General features: G+C 43.4%; 1 protein-coding gene and 1 long non-coding RNA gene across 4 annotated transcripts in view; one reads left to right on the plus strand and one right to left on the minus strand.

The window, feature by feature from the left end:
- LOC133251269 (uncharacterized) lies at positions 1–3,228 on the plus strand. The gene is made up of 2 exons (XR_009737555.1): positions 1–101; positions 2,308–3,228. It is a non-coding gene; the product is annotated as an uncharacterized LOC133251269 (long non-coding RNA).
- Positions 2,756–22,959, minus strand: part of VDAC1 (voltage dependent anion channel 1) — a 25,761-nt gene continuing 5,557 nt past the window's right edge. For 2 of the 3 annotated variants that reach the window (XM_061423487.1, XM_061423486.1), the window contains exons 2-9: positions 16,944–17,016; positions 16,356–16,405; positions 15,302–15,454; positions 15,154–15,206; positions 9,048–9,275; positions 6,339–6,489; positions 4,627–4,684; positions 2,756–3,700 (exon numbers count right to left, since the gene is read on the minus strand). In XM_061423487.1, coding sequence (XP_061279471.1) covers positions 3,609–3,700; positions 4,627–4,684; positions 6,339–6,489; positions 9,048–9,275; positions 15,154–15,206; positions 15,302–15,454; positions 16,356–16,405; positions 16,944–17,010 — 852 coding nt within the window. In that variant the 5' untranslated portion in view covers positions 17,011–17,016 and the 3' untranslated portion in view covers positions 2,756–3,608. The remainder of the gene's footprint in view (positions 3,701–4,626; positions 4,685–6,338; positions 6,490–9,047; positions 9,276–15,153; positions 15,207–15,301; positions 15,455–16,355; positions 16,406–16,943; positions 17,017–22,959) is intronic. The other variant, XM_061423489.1, reaches the window with a different exon arrangement.

The raw sequence follows: 22,959 nt of genomic DNA on the forward strand, positions 1-22,959 counted from the left end.
CGGCCAGGAATGGAGCTCTGGAAACGAGAAAGGCACAGAGGGATTTGGGGCAAGGGGGAGCACCTCAAAGACGGCTGCAAACTACGGATGTAATTTGTAAGGTGTGAAGAGGGTCAGAGCAAGCCTCTCCCTCCCACGTGATGAGCTACTATACAGCTAATTGTTTTAGAACATTTTTAGAAGTATTCAACTTCGTAATAGAGTGATCCCAAAAGAGAAGTAACTGCCCTCCCACTCCCAAAGGCAAAGGAAACATAAATATTAAGAGTGGGTGGTGGAATTTTAGGTTAATGTTTTATTTTTTACCTTTCCCCATAACCATTTATTACTTCAACAAATACTTAGCACCTCTCCATATTTCAGTATACAGCACTGAAAGAAACTCCCCACCTTTGTGGAATTTCTTTTCTTGTGAGGGAGACTATAGTGTAAAATACCTACTATATATAATGATAAGGGTATTATGAAGGAAAAGCAGAGAAGTGAGCTAGGAAAGAGGAGTAAGCTTCTATTTTTAAATCCTGTAACTTAAAACCCCCAGTATATGAAAATGCAAATTTAGAAGCTTCCAGGAAGTTCCCTTAAGGCCCCAGCCATAATGCTGTGGTCTGTATGTTCTGTGAAAATGTTTTCTTAATAAATGTATATAGGCTTCAGGTCATAAAATTACATTTGATTGATTTGCAGGAAAATCATGTCATGAAACAAGACATTCATTTTACCCCACAGCTTCTCCACTCTGGTCTCCATGATTCCCTAAGAAGCTTACTCCTCCCCCATATACAGTTGAGCTGCCTCTCTGAGGAGAGAGGGCCTGTGTTCTGAATCTGGTTTCCCTTAACATTTATCTGGCCCTGGTGACCGCTCAGAAACACACAAACTCTGTGTTGTTAAGAAAACTAAAAGGTCATTCATCTATTCATTTCCCCAAGCCAGCCACAAGCCCAAATAGACTGAATGGTACCCTTATTGCAAAACTTTCAGGGTAGCCAGGGTTCAAAGTCCTCCCAAGTTCCCTAGAGCTTTCCCTCTGTGAGTACAAAAACCATCACGCAGTTTTACAAATAAGTCTCAATTCTAGTGTCTGCATGTTGGGAGATTCAGGCTTAAACAGGCCTTTTCCCTGTAATAAACATACCTTCAGTCCTCTTTTTTGTCCCCTTTGTTCCTTTGTCCCCGTGCTAGATTGTTCCAATTCTCCTACTGGTGTATCATGAACTCAGGGCATTTTGCACAATATTCTGACATGCTGCATGCAACAGACAATATATAAATGGAAAATATTCCCTCAGCCCTTTGTACCTTTCAAAATATCATTACTGTACCTGGCATCTGACTGGATGTACCCAACAAGCTTTATGCACCACAGTCTCTGAACACATTTAACAAAGTTCTCTTTGAAATAGCTGCAGGTCTTTATGAACCTGATGAAATATGACAAATACGGAGGCCAGCAGGTTTGGGGTGACCAGTTTGCTAAAAGTAAATCTGATACCTGTTTGGATTGCCACTTCCAAACATCCATAAAAAGGAATTCTGCCTAAAACCATTTATTGCTGAATAGGAAAAAAGTTTACATTTGATGAAGCTGAGTAATACACACACAGAGCTACTATTCTATTCATGTTTTGTAATTGCTTGAAGTCCACAAGTTATTTTTAAATACATATGGCAGAATCCATCCCCAGTGATCCATACCTTTATATGATCCCCTGCCTTTGGGAGGGACAGGTGAATGTGAGCTAGCACTCCTGTGATTAGGCTATGCTATGTGGACAGTTGACTTTAATGGGAGACTATTCTCAGTGGACATGATTTAATCAGGCGAGCCCTTGAAAGGATTAGGACACTATAAAAGAGTTATGGGGATGTAATGTACAGCACAGCGACCATAATTAATGGTCTTAAAACTTCTCATCAGGGACTTCCCTGGTGGTCCAGTGGTTAAGACTCTGAACTCCCAGTGGAGGGGGCATGGGTTTGATCCCTGGTTGGGGAACTAAGATCCCACATGCTATGTGTCCAATAAATAAATAAAAACATTTAAAAAAAAAAGAAAACTCATCACAAGCAAAAAAACAATTCTGTACAAGTAATGGATGTTAACTGGACATCCAGGTATGGTGACTATTTCACAATGCATACAAATATCAAATCATTTGTTGTACACCTGAAACTAACATAATGTTATATGCCAATTATATCTTAATTTTAAAAATAAAATTTTTTAAGAATTAGGTGTTTGGGTTCTTCTGGAGGAAATAAGAAGTGTGGCAAGGATTTGCTGGTGAAATTTTTCTGTTCCAGCTGTTCCAGCTTTCAAAATGGAGAAGACCACGTGGCAAGGAATGCAGATGGTCTGTGTTTGCTGAAGCAGCCCCTAGCTGATGGCTGGCAAAGAAATATCAGTAGAAACCACTGTCTTACAACTAAAGGAAACTGAATTCTGCTACAACCATATGTGCCTAGAAGAAGACCCCAAGCCTAAGATGAAGACACAGTTCGCCTGACATCCTAATTTCACCACTGTGAGAATCTTAAGAGAGCCCAGGTACCTAGTGCTTGGACTTCTGACCGACAGACCTGTGAAATAAGTAAGTATTGTTTTAAGCCACTAAATTTGTGGTAATTTGTTATGCAGCAATAGAAAATTAAAAATATCACACATACATAACCACAGCAAGAAGCTGAAAAACATGACAAACATATGCCCTGTTTATTTACACTTTTATTAATAAAGACAACCAAAAAAGGATAAGGTTTCAATATTTTATTCAAGTTTTATTTTAAGTGATGTTAATTACAGCATTTGAAGGGGAGAATCTAATTCCACACAAAATGGAACTCTAAAATGTACCCATTAAACTGCTAAAAAATAAACTTTAGTGGCGAGAATACAACAGAAGTCCAATTTAGATTCTGAGTGTTGTCACCATGTGATTACAGTCACAGAGACTCTTCCCAGCTTGCAGCTGGGGCTCTTAGAAGCTATTTCATACTCTGGTGCAAGGGCAAAAAAACCACAACGTGAGAGGGAATTAAGTCCTGAATTATTGGCTTCATCACAACTTCTCCACCCCAAAATGGCACAAAAGAAACAGCTACCACACCCTGCAGACTACTTTTTGTGTAAAAGAGGTGATGGATGGAGGTGGAAAAAGTCCCTGCCTAAAAAAGTCCCTTTCAGATAAGTTTGTACACACCATCAAACAAAGAGCCTCTCCTCAATCAATTAGGGGAGGAAACCAAGGTTCAATTCTCAGGAAGTTACAATTTCATTCAGTTACTCAATAGGAATTTACAAAGTGCCTACAAATTATCAGCTTCCACTTGCCGCCATTTCTAGGTAAAAAAGAAACCTGACATCTCTAATGGGGCCAGCAAGCTCCCCACCAAGTCTACAGCTGAAAGGACCTTTTTTGAAATTGGGTTTCTTCTGTACCTCTGAAAGGGTAACACCCTAAAGCTGAATCATCTTTAACCTGGAAGTCTAACATGATATTTAGCAATACTTGCATCCCAGACATACAACATTAAAAGGTACACTAAATTCTGAAGGTAGCTATGCTGCAAAATAGTTTAAAATTAAACGATTGTACAATAGTCATTTATGCTTGAAACTCCAGTCCTAGACCAAGCTTGTGGCCACCAGCATTGACGTTCTTGCCATCCAGCAGAGCCGACAGTGTCAGTTTGATACCTGCAGGAGAAATCAGGGAGAGGAAAGGAAGAGAGAGGTAAAAAAGAAAGGAGAAGAAAGGTTAGCTCAGGAGGGTCACTGCAGCACACTGGAGACACCACATCAGGTTCAAAACCTGTTCCAGCAGTGTGTGATCAGCAGGAGCAAAACCACAGGGCCCTCAATCCCTGTTACTCAACACCATCTGACTAATGACTAGGCAGCCTAGGATGAGCTGATAAAACAATAATGATTCTTCCACAGCTCACCCAAAGCCACTTAAGGGACTCTGCTTTCCTCTATCCTCTCAATATCCCTGCTATAGTCAGCACCATGCAGTAAACTTCTTTAGCAAAAGCCCCCTGAAACAAAACCCTAGCCATGAATCAGACTCCAAGGTCTTAGGCTCCCACTCACAGCATGGATACATACACACATACACACATACACAACTAAATGCTATTTTCTCTAGAATAGCTTGATTCTGCCATCATGTAATCTTAGATCTCCAGAATTCAAAGCCCCAATTTAATCAAACTAACCTCAAGGTGGTATTATTTCCTATAGCTGTAACATTAATTCGATGGACTGACCTAGCTAACTTTGCAGAAGAAACCTGCAAACCAGTTTTACAATGAGGATGATCGATAGGCTGGTTTTATGAACTTGCTGGAAATAAGTATCAAGTATTAGGTATACACTGGGACAAAGAATGGAAGAAAATAACTAAAAATGTAATATATGTTAGCCTTGGCCTTTTTTCTCCTACTTATCACCTCTCCTGTTCTCCAAATGTTTTATAATGACAGCACTCCTTTATAAACATTCAACTATAAAATGTGATATACACTCATTTACAATGTTCTGTACAGTTATTTATAAGCAATTAACCTAAAGCAGCAAAACCAGCACCACATTTTAAGACAGCTAATCTCACCAATACATACCTGGCTTTAGGGTCTGAGTATATCCTAATCCTATCAGGCTGGAGTTGTTCACTTTAGCCTAGTCAAGGAAAAGGTAAGAGTGAAAATGTTAAATACTTCATGTTACCGTCTCCGAACTGAATAAGAGCTTTTTAACCAACCAACTCTGGATTTCAGCATCAAATTCTATTTTTTCATGACCTCTTTGTTTACAGGATTCATTAAATTCAATATGAAATACATTAAGTTTAGGAACTACGTCTCAGAAAGTAACAGAAAGAGATAACACCATTTTCAATTAAAGGGAAGTTATTATTTACATTTGATTCCTTATGGTATGTGACCCAATTCCATTTATACTGAGTATATCTGTATTTTTAAGTTAGAGCAGGTGAGAACACCTTCATTTGTGGCCAGAGACCTAAAAGACTTTCTTGTATAAAAGAGTTCTTCAAGATCTACTTGTTGGGATAAGGAGATACAGAGCAAATATCTGATGAGGTTATGAAGCTTTTGTTAAGTGGCAGAACATTGTTTGAATTTTCTCTTCATGAAAAACAGAAACAAAAACCATAATGACATGAAGGAAATGCAGCACAGACAAGCCTGAATATTTGGAGCAAAAGAATTCCTGAAGAATGACTTAAATCTTATACTTAGTGAGTGCTGATTAATAATCAATAAAGCAAGTGAGTCAATAATAACTTTCCCCTTATTCTCCTGCCTGAGTTGTAGGGAAATCTGGGCCTCTCCCTGACCCCTTTCTGGGAAATGAGAGGTCAGCAGAGCAAGCTCAGGCTGTGAGAACATCGAGTCCTGGCGAAAGCGAGAGCTACCAGGGTGCGTGTTTTCCCGCTCACATGCTGTTTTTAGACCTGGCATCTCCCACAGAAGAAAAGAGGAAGGAAGGCCTCCAGGCAGGCAGTGCCCCATCTAGCTGTTCCATTTTGCCCATGCCATCCAAATAACATGGCCCCTTTTCCTTTGTTTTAAAGTGCCTAAACTTAAAGAAGCCAAATTCAGTTCCTATCTCAGGAGACTGTAAATTACACAGCCAGCCCAGAAAGCATCCTGCAACATGAGATTTCCTCATTTCACCCCAAAAGGGCTACAGCTGGCAGCGCCCTGTGACAACAGAGATGAGTTCAACAAGATGTAATGCAAAAACTGCAGCAACCCAAGGGTCCACGAGCTATGCTACAGGGGTCTGCAAGATAAGAGGCCAATCAGTCAGTACGAGGACCTGATTTCTTAATGTGCAGTACGGGAGCAGGGCAAGAGAATGAAAAGTGAGGGGGAAAGGAACATTTAAAACCTTGGGTTCAAGGTTTACCGTCTGCGGCATGGACTAGGGACTGGTTAGAGAAGGAGGCTCCACAGCAAGGCACTCTGGGTCAAACACAAACCCCAGCACTTACCAACTCCTGCCCTTGGGGAAGTCACTCAGCTGCTCTGAGCTTTCAGTTCCTCATTTGTGAAAACATGGATGGCACCTATCTCAAGTGGGTGGTATAAGAACTAAATACAGTAATTCACATGTAATAGGCTCCATACAGTGTTTGGCACCCACAGGAAGTACAGTAAGTACTATTACTCTCATTGTTTTACTCATGGTAAACCCTTTCACAGTGAGAAAAATCACCATCTGAAGCATGGAACTCCATCAGCCCAAGAGGATTCCAACTAAGGGATCAGGTGGGGTCTCAGCAATGCATGATTCCACAGGCACCCACCGAGAAGCAGGCATCAGGGTCAATCTGGTACTTGGCTGCTATTCCAAAGCGAGTGTTGCTGTTTCCTGCGGTCCAGGCCAGATTAACAGCGGTCTCCAACTTCTTGTTCACCTTCTGATAAATGGAGCCACCAAACTCTGTTCCATCATTTCTGCAATAAGCACAGCACAGATACCAAGCAGCTTAGCAAGGGGGGCTGAGCTGGGCAAAGCCAACTAAGTCTTAACAGAGGATGGGAATGTTGTAAATGGTCTGAACTGATCACAAAACAGGCACCAAATTACAGGAAGCCTGATAGGAATGGCACAGACACCAGGGTTGGGAAGGTTCACAGAAGGTAAAAGCTATCTCAGACATCACTGGGAACATGCAAGGCAGCTCAGTCAACTACTCGGGCTGCATGGAACTTGAAGTTTGCTTCCAAAATATTCTTTAAAATAAAAATGGTGACTAGGGCAATGGGATTGTGAATTCTGAGTGAGTTCTTCCTTCAGCTGCTAAAGTTATTGCATTTATGAAATGCTGTATTATAAACATAGAATCAAGAACAAAGCCAGAAATGGTAACAAAGTCCAGACCATTCATACTCCTCAGAAGGCAGCCTATAGCCAGTGCTTAGCACCAGCAGCTGCACCCACTGCTGAGGATGCACGGCCAGTAGGAGGAACAGCAATTACAAAAGAACTTAACCTATAATTGAGGCCCGTTGGCCAATGCATACTGTTGACCCATGCTGCCACACCTATAGTCTTGGTGAGCCCTGAAAAGGAGCAACTTGCCATATTATAAAATGTTTCTGTCTTTCAAACATGGAATGAAACCCAGCAGGCCAAACTGTTTCCTCTCTTCGCAGCCTCTAGGAATACCCTCTTCCCCTCCCTGACATTTTTAATATAAAAATACAATGTCAAAATTCTGCTCCATCATTTTGGGTGTCTCCAGTGGAAACGGCACTGGAAACTGTTAAGGCAGAGTCCAGCAAAGAGCCTAGAACTCACTAACCCAACAAAAAAATTGTTGCTGTTTCATTACAAACTCTGCTCTTCACTAATACACGCTCCTAAAGTAGATGCTCACAGAACACATTCTAAGTTCTTAAGTTCTCCCCTGACATTCAGCCAGTCAGACACTGTGATTCCAAAAAGTACAGGAAGAGCCGACACCACCTGATTCATAGGGAATCTAACTTCTTCAGAAGGTCAGTATGCTATAAAACAGCAGCTTGTCAAACACAATAGAGTCTGGAGTGACTGTGGTATAACGCAAAGAGGGAAATTTTCTTGGGCTTAAATGTGTTTAAATGTTAGATTTCTCAATGCATTCTAAAACCAGCAACACTGCCTTCCTGTACTGAACTCTTAAAACCATAGACAGAGGGGAACTCGCTGTACAGAATTCATCTGTATGAAGCATACAGAATATCTGTTACACATCTGGGCCTCTGCAAGACCACGGCAACCCAAACTAGCTGTGTCAGTTCCAAAATGAACCATGTCCACTTATTGAAAGCCTTGAGGCTCAGATAAGAAAAACAGCTAACAGTCATCGTTCTTCCTAGAACTGTACAATTTCCCAATTCCAAACCAAGGAAGCACTTTCCGAATCAGCCAAAATTCTCAATTAAAAAATACTTCTATGCTTGTGATATTTTTCCTGTGACTATCCTGCATGTTATCTTTTTTAAATTTACATTTTTTTTTTACCTTTTTTGAGTTTTTACTTCTGTGAGTTTTTATAGACAAACTTGTGTGGCCAGGATATAGAACAGTCCCACAGTCAAACTCCCCTGTGTGCCTCTTTGTATAACACCCTCCCTGTTCCCCTCTCAACCACTGGGCTGTCCATCTCTATAGTTTTCCTTTGACGTTTTAGTTTTAAAAGACTCACATTTTATTAATTTTTTATACTAATATACATCTTTATGTTAATTTATTATAAAAAAGACTCAAATTTTTTATTAATAGAAATGTTACTAGTTTAGACACAAATACCATTTACTTTGTAAATTTTAAGTCACTTCTTTAGTGACCTCTAGTGGAAAGAAAGAAATCTGGTAAAGTCGTACCCAACTTATACCACTCATTAGTTTCTTGGATCTACAGAGATATCATGGATGAAATTTTTGTTTCCCTCCAATCTAAATCAGTACTCTACTTCAACCCTCAAGTTTGATTACAAAGGGTCCTCTCTAACCTACTCTGTAATATTCTCTTCCCTTCACAATACTGTCCAGTTAATAAACTTTTAAATGGACTGCCATGCAGAGAAGACAGTATTTAACTGAGACAGTCATCTCCTAATTTGTCTCCCATGCCAACATTCCATTCAGTACAGCAAGCTGGTTCTCAGGCAGTATACAGAGAAAGAGAGAAAGGGCTACAACTCCCCACCCCCATCCTATTAACTAAAATGAAAAGACCGCCAGTGTCCGTAACACTGCAGGGAAGGGATGCTCCTGTGGACTGACATCACACTCTTGCCATAACTGATCAGTCTTTCTGTGTGCACCAGGGGCAACATTTTACTCTCCACAGAATAGGAAGAACCTACATCACCTTGGGAAACGGGTAAGTGAGAAATAAGAAAAACAGCAGCAGGCCATTTGGCTCATCTGATTCCAACAAACTCACTTCACAGTAATTAAAAATTGCGCTTAGAAAAAAATCATGAACAACAATCCCCAGACTGCACACACTCATGTACACTTACACATTAGTGTGAAGCTGGAACTCATCAGTCTTGTAGCCAACTGCAAAGTTGCTCTGAGTCACTCGAGACTTTGCAGTCTCAAAATTCATCTGGTAGCCAGCCAGCCAACCTTCATAACCCAGCACCAGAGCGCCCCGGATGGAAGGACCAGCTATGTCAAAATCCACATCGCAGCCCAGGTTGATATGTTCCCGCTTGTACCCTGTCTTGATTTTAGCATTTTTTTTCCTGGAGGAAAAGAAATCATATTAAAATCAGAAGTTAACTCATTTCATGACAACCACGCTAGAATACACATTTTAAAAAACTAATCCCTATTTGAATAGGGGGGTAGGAAGGCAAAGCAGGGCCCCAGATCTCCTTAAGCAGCTGTTGCAACCTCTCTTCAACCAAAATCCAAAATAATGCAGAAATGCCACCTTAATGAAGTGAAAACACAGGCTTGTAAAAGAAACACTAAGTGATTTTTACTAGCATCTCCCTATGCTTAATGTAGTGACCTACACAGGCATTCATTAGGTAGAGTGTCACCATGTAATTATGAAACAGACGCATCCTTGCGATTTTCCACATCTGTTGAGGAAAAAAAAAAATCTGTCATGAAGCTAGCTATCTAAACAGCAGCTCCTTTTCAACAATTTTCTTTTTTGGTCACATCCCACAGGATGTGGGATCTTAGTTCCCCAGCCAGGGATTGAACCTGGGGCCCCAGCAGTGAGTGCACCAAGTCCTAACCATTGATTGGATCACCAGGGAAGTCCCTAAACAGCAGCTTTTACTATGTGGCTCACTTAGTAAATAAATAAATACTAGATCCCTTCTAAGTAAATTCAACAGGTGGCTTTTAATTCAGTACCCATGCTATTCCAATGAGTATAGATTTCAGAGAATCAGGTAGAGAGGTAGAACCTGGGTTCCTGCAGTCATAAGGGGCCAGGAAGCCTTTGTAGTCTGGACAAGACCCCAGATTTGCATGTATGACCAGATCAGTGCCTCCCTTCCCTATTTCACAAGACCCAGCATTTCTCAGGAAGTGCAGGTGAGTTGTGTCACCTGCAAATACATTATCATCATGCCTTTTACCAAAAATCAGCATTAGAGACAAGATCATATCTATCCAATAAAATTGACTATTTCCACCAGATAGTTTCTGTCATTCAACTGCAAAATGAACATCTTCCACAACAAGAACACTTCCAGTGGAGACCACAGGAGAAAGCAGGTATGCTTCAAGGATCAAGAACCACATAGCCCTGTCCACCCCAACTTCATTCATACTGAGATTAAAGCTTTACCTCCAACACCCAGACTGTGGGCCCTAAATACCATTCCCTCCTAAAAGGAACCAACACTCCTCAGAAAACTGCAGATTACAGGTTGAGGCAGGAAAGGTGCAGGATGAGCTTGATGGGAGCTATCAAAGAACTTGATGTTGGAGCAAAAGGATTGAGAACTAACGTGAAGAGGCTCCCAAGGGCTTCAAACATGGGACAGTATGAGCAATGGATCGAAGTGTATCAAATGTTTCAACCTATGAACTCAAGACACATACACATTGGTCATCTTTAGAGACTAGTGGACCAATGTGTTTTGAAAACAGTTAATAAAAAAGGCACCAAACATGTAACCCACCTTTCCTATACTAACTATACGGCAAGATAACCAGAGTTGATGAGAAGTTTTTCTTTATTGAAATATTCCAGCTAAAAAAAATGAAGCAAAGATAAAGGTAGAAATATCACCAATTTGTAACCCCTTGAGTAGATCATGAATGGCACTAACATACAAAGAGAAAAACCAAACTTCTGTGTGCATCCTTATGGAAGCATATTTCAGCACCACACTCTCCCAATGGACTCTAAATGTGATGAAGCCTCTAGACTTAGCAATCCACAGGAAATGTGGGGGACAGGGGGACAAGTTAAACAACACCACAGAATATAAACAGCAAAATTTATGCGTAATTCTAGAAAACAAATGATCTCATTTAAACAAATAAATCTCAAGGGGGAAAAAAAAAAAACAAGATTCTTAAAAACTAAGATTAAGGGGCCATATGAACCAATCTTTATGTATAGACAATTTTTGATTCTATAAAAAAGTTTCATGAAATCAGCTAAATCTGAAGAGACAATATGAAGAAATTATGATTAATTTTCACAACGTAATATCGTGGTTATGCTTTCTTCAAAAGGAATCTTATTTAAAGATACATATTAAAATATACACAGATAAAATTATGTGATATCTGTTATTCAAAATAATCTGAGGGTAGGAGGGATTGATTATGGATGTATAAATTAAACATGACTGGCCACGAGATGATAATTATTAAAAGCTCGGTGATGAAAACATGATGAAGGTATAATATACTTTTTGGCATTCGTTTGCATGTTTGAAATTTTCAGTAATAAAAAATGTAAAGATTAAACACTCCAAGTTTCAATGAGTCAAAATTTCAGAGATCACAGGTGAAAATAAAACAGCCTTCCCTAGTGACAGTGAAACTTGCAACTTTTGTTCAAGTTGCCTCTGGGCATTCTCGCAAGCTTTGAAGAAAAGGAGTGCCAGCCAAACTCTCTCTCTCTCAGGAAGAAAAACTTAAGGGGCTTCCCTGATGGTCCAGTGGTTAAGACTCCATGCTCCCAACGCAGGGGGAACATGTTCGATCCTTGGTCAAGGAACTAAGATCTTGCAAGCTGCACGGGGTAGCCAAAAGGAAAAAAAGAAAACAAACCTATTTAGGTCTGCCTGCTCTTTAGAGGAAGAAACCTGGGTTATGATGATGTACCTAACTGGCACCAAACAGGGTAGGGTAACTGATGGAAAAAACAGCTGCTCAGAGGCTGACATTTACAAAGAGGGAGAAACCAAGACATGGACATAGCAGGCATCTTCTGACCACAGGGAAAACGCGGCTGCTGACACAAAATACAACACCTGTGACAGGGGCTCTGACTAGGGGTGTGGACCAGCCGCAGTGGACAGTTACAAGGTGCCTCCACGTATCACCTCCATGGATTCTGGCCAGAGGCACCAGGTCCCAGGGAATGCGCACTGCTGGGGCGGTGACTCAGGCTTCTCTCCAGGCTTGGCTCTAGGCAGCATTCCACACCTTTGGACCTTTTCCCCTTTTAGATATTACTGGGATTCTTTTGAAGCTATTTAAACAATGGTGCTAATTTGACAAGCACTTGAGAGGTATACTCTGCTGCTGCTGCTAAGTCACTTCAGTCGTGTCTGACTCTGTGCGACCCCATAGACGGCAGCCACCAGGCTCCCCCGTCCCTGGGATTCTCCAGGCAAGAACACTGGAGTGGGTTGCCATTTCCTTCTCCAATGCATGAAAGTGAAAAGTGAAAGTGAAGTCGCTCAGTCGTATCTGACTCTTAGCAACCCCATGGACTGCAGCCTACCAGGCTCCTCCATCCATGGGACTTTCCAGGCAAGAGTACTGGAGTGGGGTGCCATCGCCTTCTCCGGAAAGGTATAGTCTAAGCTGTGGTTAATGAGCTGGCTTTATATGTGGCAGGTACCAGTGTCCTGATGAGGTCGTCTGCAGCCTCATCCGGCTGTGGTGATGTTTAGCTCCTTAAAGGAAGCCAGGATGCTTTCCCAGGCTGTACCCCTCAGACACTTGGAAAGACAGCTTTCATTTCCAATCTTCACCAAGTCATCAAAACCTTCCTCAAATACCCAATAGCAATGAGTACATCTTGTGCCCACAGTCTTGGTTTCTAAACACCATTCCTCAATAAAAGGAACCAAAGCTTCTTGGAGAAATGGCTGATAGCAGGACTAGAAAAGGACAAGGACATTTTCTGAAGAAGTATTCAGGACAGGGGCTTGTCAAAAACACACAGGACGTCAACTTGAAGGCACTCCCAATGGCCATACCTGGGACAGCATGAGAAACTAAATTATAGTACTGATTATAAACTGTACAGTAAAATAAATGTCTAAGAATCCATACTGATACAAATAACTGATCAAATAAATAAAAGGTGGTGAAGGAAGAACTCTTCTTCACAGTAAAATCTCAATAAATGTAAAAGGGATGATGGGAACAGAAAATCACCATTTGCCAAACATAATTGTTATAGGCCAGAATCACTAATGGATGCTAATACTTGTTGAGTCAAAGTATAAAAAATAAAATATCTGCATGGTCTCAAAGCATCTCCCAGACAAGATACTTGTTAATTATAAAGAGAAAAAAATTAGTTTTACAGCTAAATCTGCAAACACCACTTTAATCAAGTGACCCAAGTACCATCACCAGTAAGGAGGCACATTAACATATACCTCCTGATGTCATACACCAAGATGGAGAGAACACAACATTATGTCTGTGGTTGTCACAAATGCATAACCTGCGTTTAACCATGAGAAAACATCAGACAAATCCAAACTGAAGGATTCTACAAAGTAATTGGCCAATTATCTTTCAAAGTGACAAAGTCATAAAAGATAAAGACTATGCCCCAGGTTAGAGGAGACAAAGGAGACTTTGCAATTAAAAGCAATGTAGTATCCTGAACTAGATCATGAACGAGAAATAAGACATCAGAAGGACAAAAGATTAGCTAACAAATCTCCTGGTCTGATAATTATATGAGATATTAACATTAGGAGAAGGCAAGTAAAGAATATAAGAGGATTCTGTACACTATTTGTGCAACATTTTTATATATGTTAAGTATAAAAATAGTTAAATATGCAAATAAAAAAACTTTTCAGTTATGTATATATTACTGCACGTCTTAGAGACATCTCTGCAAACTCCCCAAAGGCAGTGAGAAAACCCTTTACAAATTCCAAAGTGTGCCACCTCAGGGCAGCAGGCAAAGTCCTAAACAGCAAATTCAGGCATGTGGGCACATCCTCCAGCCCTCCTGCTATCAGTGTCTCTCTGGATAACTTCTCCCATCACGGTGCCTGGGGGAAGCAGACAAGCAGGAAGGCCATGCTCCTGCAGGAGAAACTCCAGTAGAGATGAGAACAAGGTAAATTCAACTCCTGGCCAATAATCTTCAGACCACCCATAATCAAGTTATAAAAAGACTACAACCTAGAGGCAGGATCCCAATGTGCCCAGTCCTTGTGGTCACCCTGCACAGGGTCTGAACTCGGGAGAGTCTCCCTCTAATAAATATTCATTGGAAGAAGAAAAAGGAAGGAGAGAGAGAAGAAAATAACATGAAATGGCAAAAAATGGAATTCAGAATGCCACTGAACCACACACCTAAAAGATGGTTGAGGCAGTAAATTTTATGTGCATTTTACCATAATTTTTAAAAACTAAAAAAACTAGGAAATGAAATTCAATACACGCCCTTGAGGCTTATCATCAGTGTGCAAAACAACCTTCCCAGATCTAAAAGACCCAACTGCTGAGTGGAAAAAAACAAGAGTGTGTTCTGGAGGAGAACAACTCCCTCAGCCACTATGAAAAGCTCCAGGAGCTGAGGCAGACCAACACATCCTCTTGCCTCCCGTGCTATGCCATGCTTAGTCACCAAATCACGTCCGACTCTTTGCAATCTCATTGACTGTAGCCCGCCAGGCTTCTCTGTCCATGAGATTCTCCAGACAAGAATACTGGAATAGGCTGCCATTTTTCTCCCGCAGGGGATCTTCCTGATCCAGGGAGCGAACCTGCATCTTGTGTCTCCTGCACTGCAGCACTGATGGCTCATTACCTGCTGAGCCATCAGGGAAGACCCAGGTCCTCATTAACCAGCAAGCCTAATCTGCCTGTGGCTGGAGGGCCTGAAGCAGAAAAGCGCAGCCTCAGGAGCCACCTTGCAATTAAGCCCACACACTCTCAGTGTCCCTAAGTAGGAAGCTGGGGAAAGGGCTCTCCAGCCTGAAAAAAATGAGGCTGGCAACAGTGACCCATTAGCCCCTGCTTCCAAACACTGCCCTATAGCCTTGGCCTCTTAACATTACAAGCAGCCTCACTCACAAGGAATCGAGCATCACTGGACCAGAAGTCCTGCAGCCTCCTCAGCTGAGGCCAGGAAAACAATAACAAACAGCACAGAATGAACCTTACTATAAAACACTGCTAAGTGTCCTTAAGGAGAAAACATGAAATTCTTACCCAGTGTTTGGTGAGAAGGATGAATCGAAGGTCAGCTTCAGGCCACGTGCAAGCTGAACAGAAAAGAAATTCACCAACAGGTTTAGTCACAAGACAGGCCAGCAGATGTCACTTGATAAAACTGCGTTTTTCCACAGGTGAGCATTACCTGATCTTCCACAGTAATCTCCGTGCCCAGCGTGTTGTCAGTGTTCCATTTCTCTGTAAACGTCAGACCATATTCAGTCCATCTGTACTTGGTTTCCAGGCTGCCCGTCACTTTGGTGGTCTCGGTGTTGGCTGAACCTGAGCTCGTAAATTCCTTTAAAGAAGACAGTCACAGCCTGCATGCCAGCACTTCATTCTGCATCACTCCACCCCTAAATGGACTGCACTTTCCTTTATGCAAGAGGTGAGACCCTGAATGTGTGGGTGCCAAAGCTCCATCTATAATTCAATTAGATATTTAAAGTGTCAAAAAGGCTTCCCCGGTGGCTCAGTGGTAAAGAATCCGCCTGCCAATATAGGAGATGCGAATTCTATCCTTGGATTGGAAAGATTCCCTGGAGAAGGAAATAGCAACCTATTCTGGTATTCTTGCCTAGGAAATCCCAAGGACAGAGGAGCCCGGTGGGCTACAGTCCATGGGGTCGCAGAGTTGGATACGACTTTGCAACTAAACAACTATTTAAAGATGGAATCCGCTAACTAAAGGAATCTTACAGAGAATTCTATATCAGGAGACAGCTTCCTTCCTCCCCTGCAAGTCTTCAGTCTGGACAGGAAGGCATCCTGTCCTCCTTCCAGCCTGTCTCCAGGCTCACACAGAGAAAAAGCTTTGAGCTAAAGCGGACATGGCAGTAATTCTACCCAAAACTTCTTCCTGCCGACAATCACCACATGCACAATCTAAAAGAAACTACTAATTTTTTTCTTTTAATAATCATGTGGTATGGAACACAGGTCAATTTTGAAATAAGATACATAAGGAAAAATAAATCAGAGGCCTGCCTCATATTCCTATGAGTAGTAATAGATGCTGAATTGGGGACCTAGTAGCTTGGTTCCCCTGGACCACCCATTCCACAGAAGATGCAATAAATGTGACAACCACAAGTTGCCACAATCAGAAAAGTTCCTTTGTTTGCCACTCAGATGGAAGTTATTTATTATTTACTGATCTACAATAAATATCCATACTCCATGTGGGCCAGACAACTTACCAGTCCATTCTCAGATTTTGTTTTCAGATCAAGTTTTATTAAGCCAAATCCTAAAGAAAGAACATGGTCACTGTTAATAGATTAAATAACTCAAGAGCAGCATCTCTGCCTCCCTTAGGAAATCTTAAAAATGCCATGAGTGTAGAGGGTACCAGTCTCCACTGCTGCCTGCCTCTGTGGGTGGAGCTTGGTTGCCATGGAGCCTGGTTGCCACGGAACAGTGGCAGATAGAACAGGCACAGCCCCACCTGCAGTCCCAGAGGAGTCTGAGAAAAAGGTGTGTGACAGCGTGAGCACCAGCCTAAGGACAGGCTAAATTTAGAAGCTGCAGTCCACCGCAGCGGCACCCAGACCTGCTCCCGCCTGGGAGAGGAAACAGGAAGGTCCACTTGTCTGAGCAATTCGCTAGCCTACCTGGACTGGGTGCACGACCAAAACTGCGGGACTAGCCACAGAAGGCTTATCCTTTTTCCCTGACATGAAGGTTCTAAGAGCTGACTGACCCAGCTCTCTCAAACTGTGACGGGTAGAATACCAAACAAGCAAACCCAGTCTCTGAGCTGAAAGGCCACTCCATGCAACACTCACCATAGCCCTTGGTGAAGACATCCCTGGCAGATTTGCCAAGATCAGCATACGTGGGAGGCACAGCCATCTTCTGCTATAATAAAAGAATCACCATAATAAACACCCTGGAAATTACAGATATTCATTTTCCACCAATAAAAATCATCAGCACTGACTTCCAGGTACCTTTTTCCCCCAGGTGTGTGCCGTCTCCTGCTTCTTGTGCGGCCAGAAGTGGAAACACCCAGTAGGTTTTTACTGACAGCAGACCAGTCTGACCTTGGAGACCTCTTCTCCTAGGTATTCCCAGGATTAAGCACAGGCCCAGAATATGGCAGGAGTCAGTCAGTATTTGCTATATGAATTGATTGTCAAAGACACACTCCCATGAGCCAGCTACTTTACTGAACTGCAGGACTCTTGCCAATAAGACATTATCTCCTTACAAAATATTGACTGCTAGGACATTAAATACACTGAATAGAAATCAGGGCTTTTCAGAGTATCATATTTTCCAGACAATTCTGATTTCATTCATTCAACAAACATTTATGGAGTACCTACTATGTGTCAGAATGGACTCAACATTTCATAAAACATTTGTATTTTATGGGAACCCACTTTTAGAGTATCATATTCCTCACAGAGGAAAGAGTAAAACCTACCTACCTAACTAGGCAACTTTTTCCCATGGAAGGAAATGCAAACACATCCCTCCCAAATTTAATTCGAACAAACATCTACTTAGTGCCAATGTGACTTTATTTTTAAAACTATCAAAGTACTACTTGGGATTGATGTATATCACTATGTCAGTCAACAAGCATATATTAAACACCTCAGTGTTCAAGGAAGGCAAGAACTTCAAATAGTCCTCACCCTAAGGACCAGGCTGTGTTGCTGGGAGCCTCCGCATTGACACATTATGTACCCAGAATTAAGACTCTAATCTGGATGGCACACACCCCGTGCTCCACCCAGGAGGAGAGGGGAACGGGAGAAAGCATTATCTTCTGCATCTTCTTCATCTCCAAAATTGTTAGCCTCAACTGCCCAAAACTTCAAGTAACCCAAAGATGTATCTATTTTACATACAGGACACCTAAATTACCAAACTGGAGCTGCATCCACCCATGTAAAGTCACATACAAATGTACCCACATAAATAAACATCCACAGGGCATGTTCCTGGTTCAGTGGGAAACCAATGAAAAGTGGTCCAAGTGACCCCAGGGGAGCAGGATCACAAGTGCAAGTTCAGCCTGACCAAAGCCTTAACTTCAAAGACTCTGCAGGGAGCACACAGAACCAATGAGCATAATGTTTAAAAACAAACAAACCTGTAAGCCTCCACAATTTAAATGCTAAAACTGTGGTCCAAGTCCTAGTTTACTTTTTTTCAGAGGTTTTGCTAGCTCTGTCCCAGCTCCCTTTTGTATCAGAGCAGAGAGGAGCAGCCCAGTAAGCTGTTTACGTGATCCTATTTTTGTTGCTGTTGTTATTTCTCGCACATGATCAGGCTGGAACCAAAGGCAACTCAGTCCACATTAGGATCAGGGCACAAAGAACATGGGGGAAGACCCATTTTAGGCGGCTTCGACTGGTTTTTTCCCAAGTCTGCAGACTCCCCTCTCCCAACCCGTTCCCCTTTCACCCCAAACGAACCCTGTAGGCACACCCCACCCCCCAGGGACAGACCAGGAAACCAACCACCAGGCCCTCCCTGCTTTAGCCCACAGATGGGCCTGGGCCCCTCCCAGGAGAAGGAAACAACCAGGGATTGAAGGTTGAGGTAACAGAGCCCCAAGGAAACATGCAGAATGTCTCAGCAAAGGGCCCCAAACGTTCTGCACACACACCAGCACTGACAGTTATCAGTGGACACAGGACCCCTCTTCAGTGCTGTCCCCTTCCCACCTGGGCCACAAACTCAGCCCCAGCCAGGTGACAGAGAGAACAGTCCATACCAACATCTCCAGGTCAGCTAAGACCCCCTGTACCTCAGGGGTCAGGGCCTTCCCAAGTACCCTCCCCTGGCTCCAGGACCCACCTCACCAGGCACACGCAGCTTTCACATCTGGACCGGTCCATCCCTCAGGAAAGAGGCAGAACACTCATCATTTAATGCTCCCCAAATGCCCTTGCTTATCCCTAATCCCCAAAACTGAAAAGCAAAGCCACCTGTCAAAACACACTCCACCCACAGCAAAAATCACCCTAAAGTGGCCACTAAGGAGATTACCATCCAGGACAAGAGAGGTGGGATGGCGGAGCGAGCGCTCATAAGACCAGGCTCTCCTTGCGTCCCCAGCGCAGCAGCTGGCAGGGAGGGTGCACAGGAGCCACGGGCTGAGTGGAGCCAAACCCGCTCCTCAGCCTGAGGCAACACCGCCAAGGAGGGCATGACCCTGACGCCCTCTTCGCCAAAGGCTCCCTACAACTGTGTGGCTGTAGCTCCCGCTTCTGCTCTTCCTGCAGTCTTCCTCTCTGCCTACCTCTTGTCTCTTGCTGCACTTATCTGACAGGACTGAAGCAGTTCCGCCTGTTTGAGCTCAGCCTTCTTACAGCGGCAAACAGCACCCAGCACAGTCCTCAGCACCTGCTTCAAAAACAATCTCACTGTAGAAATAATGATTGCCACCCGTGCTTTCTCAGGCCAGGACTAGATGGGGAGGGAACTCAGCGTCCTGCTTTCTCACTTAACAGCCTGCCTGCACTGACTCGCCGGCTGAACCCTGGTCCTGGCCCCTCCCGCCGCCTGGATCGGCTCCAGACCACTCCCCATCGTCTCTGCAGCATCCGTCCAAGTGTCTTCAGAAAAGGGAACCATCAAGTGCTGCTGGTGAGGGTGTAAACTGGCGCAACCACTGCGGAAAACAGTATGGAGATTCTTAGAAATATCACATGATCCAGCAATTCTACTTCCAGTATTTATCCAAAGGATACAAAAACACTAATCCGTTAAGACATATGCACTCCTATCCTCGTCGCTGCACTACTTACAACAGCCAAGAAATGGAAACAGCCTACAAGCCCATCAGCAACTGAATGGATACTGAAGATGTGGCACGTGTGTGTATGTATGTGTCTGTGTGTGCATCCACACGCACGTGACATAATACTACTCGGCCATTGCGAAAAAAAAAAGATGAAATCTGGCCATTTATGACAACATGGATGGACCTTGAGGGTATCATGCTAAATTAAATAAGTCAGACGGAGAAGACTTTTATGTAACCTCCATCTTGGAGGGACATATCCTCTTTGAATCCCCTATGATTTCACTCATATGTGGAGTGCAAAAAAAAGAGACAAAAATAAATGAACCCAAACAAACACAGGGCAGTGGTTACCAGAAGGGAAAAGGATGGTGGGTGGGCGCGGGGGGTGAGGGTGAAGGATCAACTATATGGTGACAGATAGGAACTAAATTCTTGGTGGTGAGCACACCGCAGTGGATACAGAAGTAGGAATATATGGTTGTACACGTGAAACACAGACTGTTATAAGAGGCTCAGCTTCCAGAGACTGAGCATAAAACAGGATATTCTGACATGGGCAGGCAGCCAGCCTTGGACAGATGGAAATCAAAAGGGGAAGGCAAGACCCCAGGTCTCTACCTGGGTGATGGCTTCAAGGCAAAGCCTGGGAGCTTGGTTCCCAAAGATAAGTGGGAAGCAAGAAATGGCCAGGTCAGGCTGAGCAGACCTGCCTGTAGTCACTGATGACTTTGAGAAAGACAAATAAGTCACACCAGAAGACAGGAATCGCTGGTTCCCCTCCACTGCCTGCCAGCCTACCTACCCAACACTCCTTGGCTGACCTTGAACAGATTATGCAAGCTCCACTCCAGCTGAGGAATGAAAAGCCAGCCCATACTGGAAGCTCAGAGGGGAGAGATGGTATATCGCCCAGCATGGTCTGCATAACAGTTATGTAACCTCCATCATGGGGGGACATATCCTCCTGGACTCATGAGCTACATGACAGTGACAGCTTCTCTGCTCCCAGTGCCCCACTACCCCTACAAAATGCACACCTACCCCCAGATCACACCACTGAACTCAAAGCATCCCAGAGCCTAGCATGCGCACATTTATCCAAAATACGGAAAAGGCTATGTGTACAAACATGCCAAGGCCTAGTAAATGGCAGGTATTCAGCATAAATGTCTGTTTAATGAGTAAATGTGCAGCAAGCATCAAAGTATCTTTACAGCAGAAAAGAAAGGAAACAGTATCTGATAACAGGGACTAAGTGAACAATGTAACCAGGAGGCAGGAGCTCCCTCCACGGGGAAGCTGCAGCACCGCCACAGGTGGGGGCACGCGCGTGCTCAGAGGGACTCTGCAGGGGGCGACATGGGCTCCATCACCTCCGCTGGGCTTTTCTGGTGGGTGGGGGTGGCTGCCAGGGGTGGACCCAAGTCATGTCTAAGTCTTTGCAACCCCACGGACTGTAGCCCGCCAGGCTCTTCTATCCATGGGATTCTCCAGGCAAAAATACTGGAGTGGGGGCTTCCCAGGTGGCTCAGTGGTAAAGAATCCACCTGCCAATGTAGGAGACACAGGAGACATGGGTTCGATCCCTGATCTGGGAAAATCCCACATGCTATAGAGCAACTAAGCTTGTGCGCCTCAACTATTGAACTTGTGCTTTTGAGCTCAGGAACCACAGCTATTGAACCCACATGCCATGACTACTGAAGCCTGTGCGCCCAGAGTGTGTGCTCTACAACAAGAAGCCGCAGCATGGAAAAGCCTGTGCCCCCCCAACTGCAGGGCTACCCCCTCTCATGGCAACTAGAGGAAAGCCCATGCAGCAACAAAGAGCCAGTGCAGCCAAAATATAAGTAAATAAAAATTATTATTATTTTTTTTAAAGAATTCTGGAGTGGGTTGCCATGTCCTGCTCCAGGAGATCTTCCTGACCCAGGGATCGAACCAGTGTTTCCTGCCTTGCAGGTGGATTCTTCACCGCTGAGCCACCCAGCAAGCCCACCACGGATGTTGGGGAGACCCACAACTAACATGCCCCATCCTCACAATGTCCTAAGGAATGCTGAACTCAAGCTGAGGAGACCAACCAAGCGCCTTCAGAAGACAGCACTGCCACTGCTAACCTCAGAACCAAGCATGGACTTTATTCAAAGGGCTTCAAGGAGCCACATTATAGAGATGACACATCTGTGTTTGGGAAGCTCACTCAACCAACAGATTAGCAGAAATATAAACGACAGTATCTACTGCTGGTGAAAACGCGCACTCCCATTCTCGCCAAGTAGGAGAGTATAGTACAGTCCAGTCCCCGAGGAGCCCATTGCTGGCAGCGCCCAAGTGGACATGCAGTAATTCCAGTGGCAATTCTACTGCTAGGAACACACTTGCAGGGCACCCAATGCTCGCGAGGATGCCCACTGCAGGGTTATTTTTAACACAGTACCCAGAAGCAACCTAAATGTCCACCAACAGAGAAACAAATGAATAAAAATTACAGTGCTTGCAAACTAAGGAACACCGTGTGGTAATCAAAAAGAATGAGGGAGATTTCCACATGGTGGCACAGAAAGCCCCTAACAGGTCAATGAAAAATGCAAGTCACAGAATATGTATAATTCCACGTGACTGAAGGAAAATTTACTGTAGCTACCTCGGAGCTGCTTCTAGAACAGAAAAAAAGGGGCTTAGGAAAGGAGTGAGATGAAAATAGCATTTTCATTTTTGATTCTATTTAATCACTTAAGTTGTCTGGGCACTTGATAATTTTTTTCTAAGCTAGGAACAGAAAATTTAAAAACCTAACAAATGTGTCTGAAATTAAGCCATGCAGCATTCACGATGCCACAAGTCACACTGCAAAAGGCTGCTGCAGCAGAAGTACCAGAAGGAAAAGCTCTCTTAGTGTCTATACTGGTTCCAGGAACGGATTGAAATCACAGAGGTGGCAGGGCTAACAGGTAAGGCCTGTGGGGGGCACATTCAACCCTCAGGTGACCAGCTGTAGCTTTGGCCACCCTGCCCAGAAGGCAGGAGGAGGG

This window comes from Bos javanicus, chromosome 7, assembly GCF_032452875.1.
Source record: "Bos javanicus breed banteng chromosome 7, ARS-OSU_banteng_1.0, whole genome shotgun sequence".
Classification (NCBI taxonomy): Eukaryota; Metazoa; Chordata; class Mammalia; order Artiodactyla; family Bovidae; genus Bos; species Bos javanicus.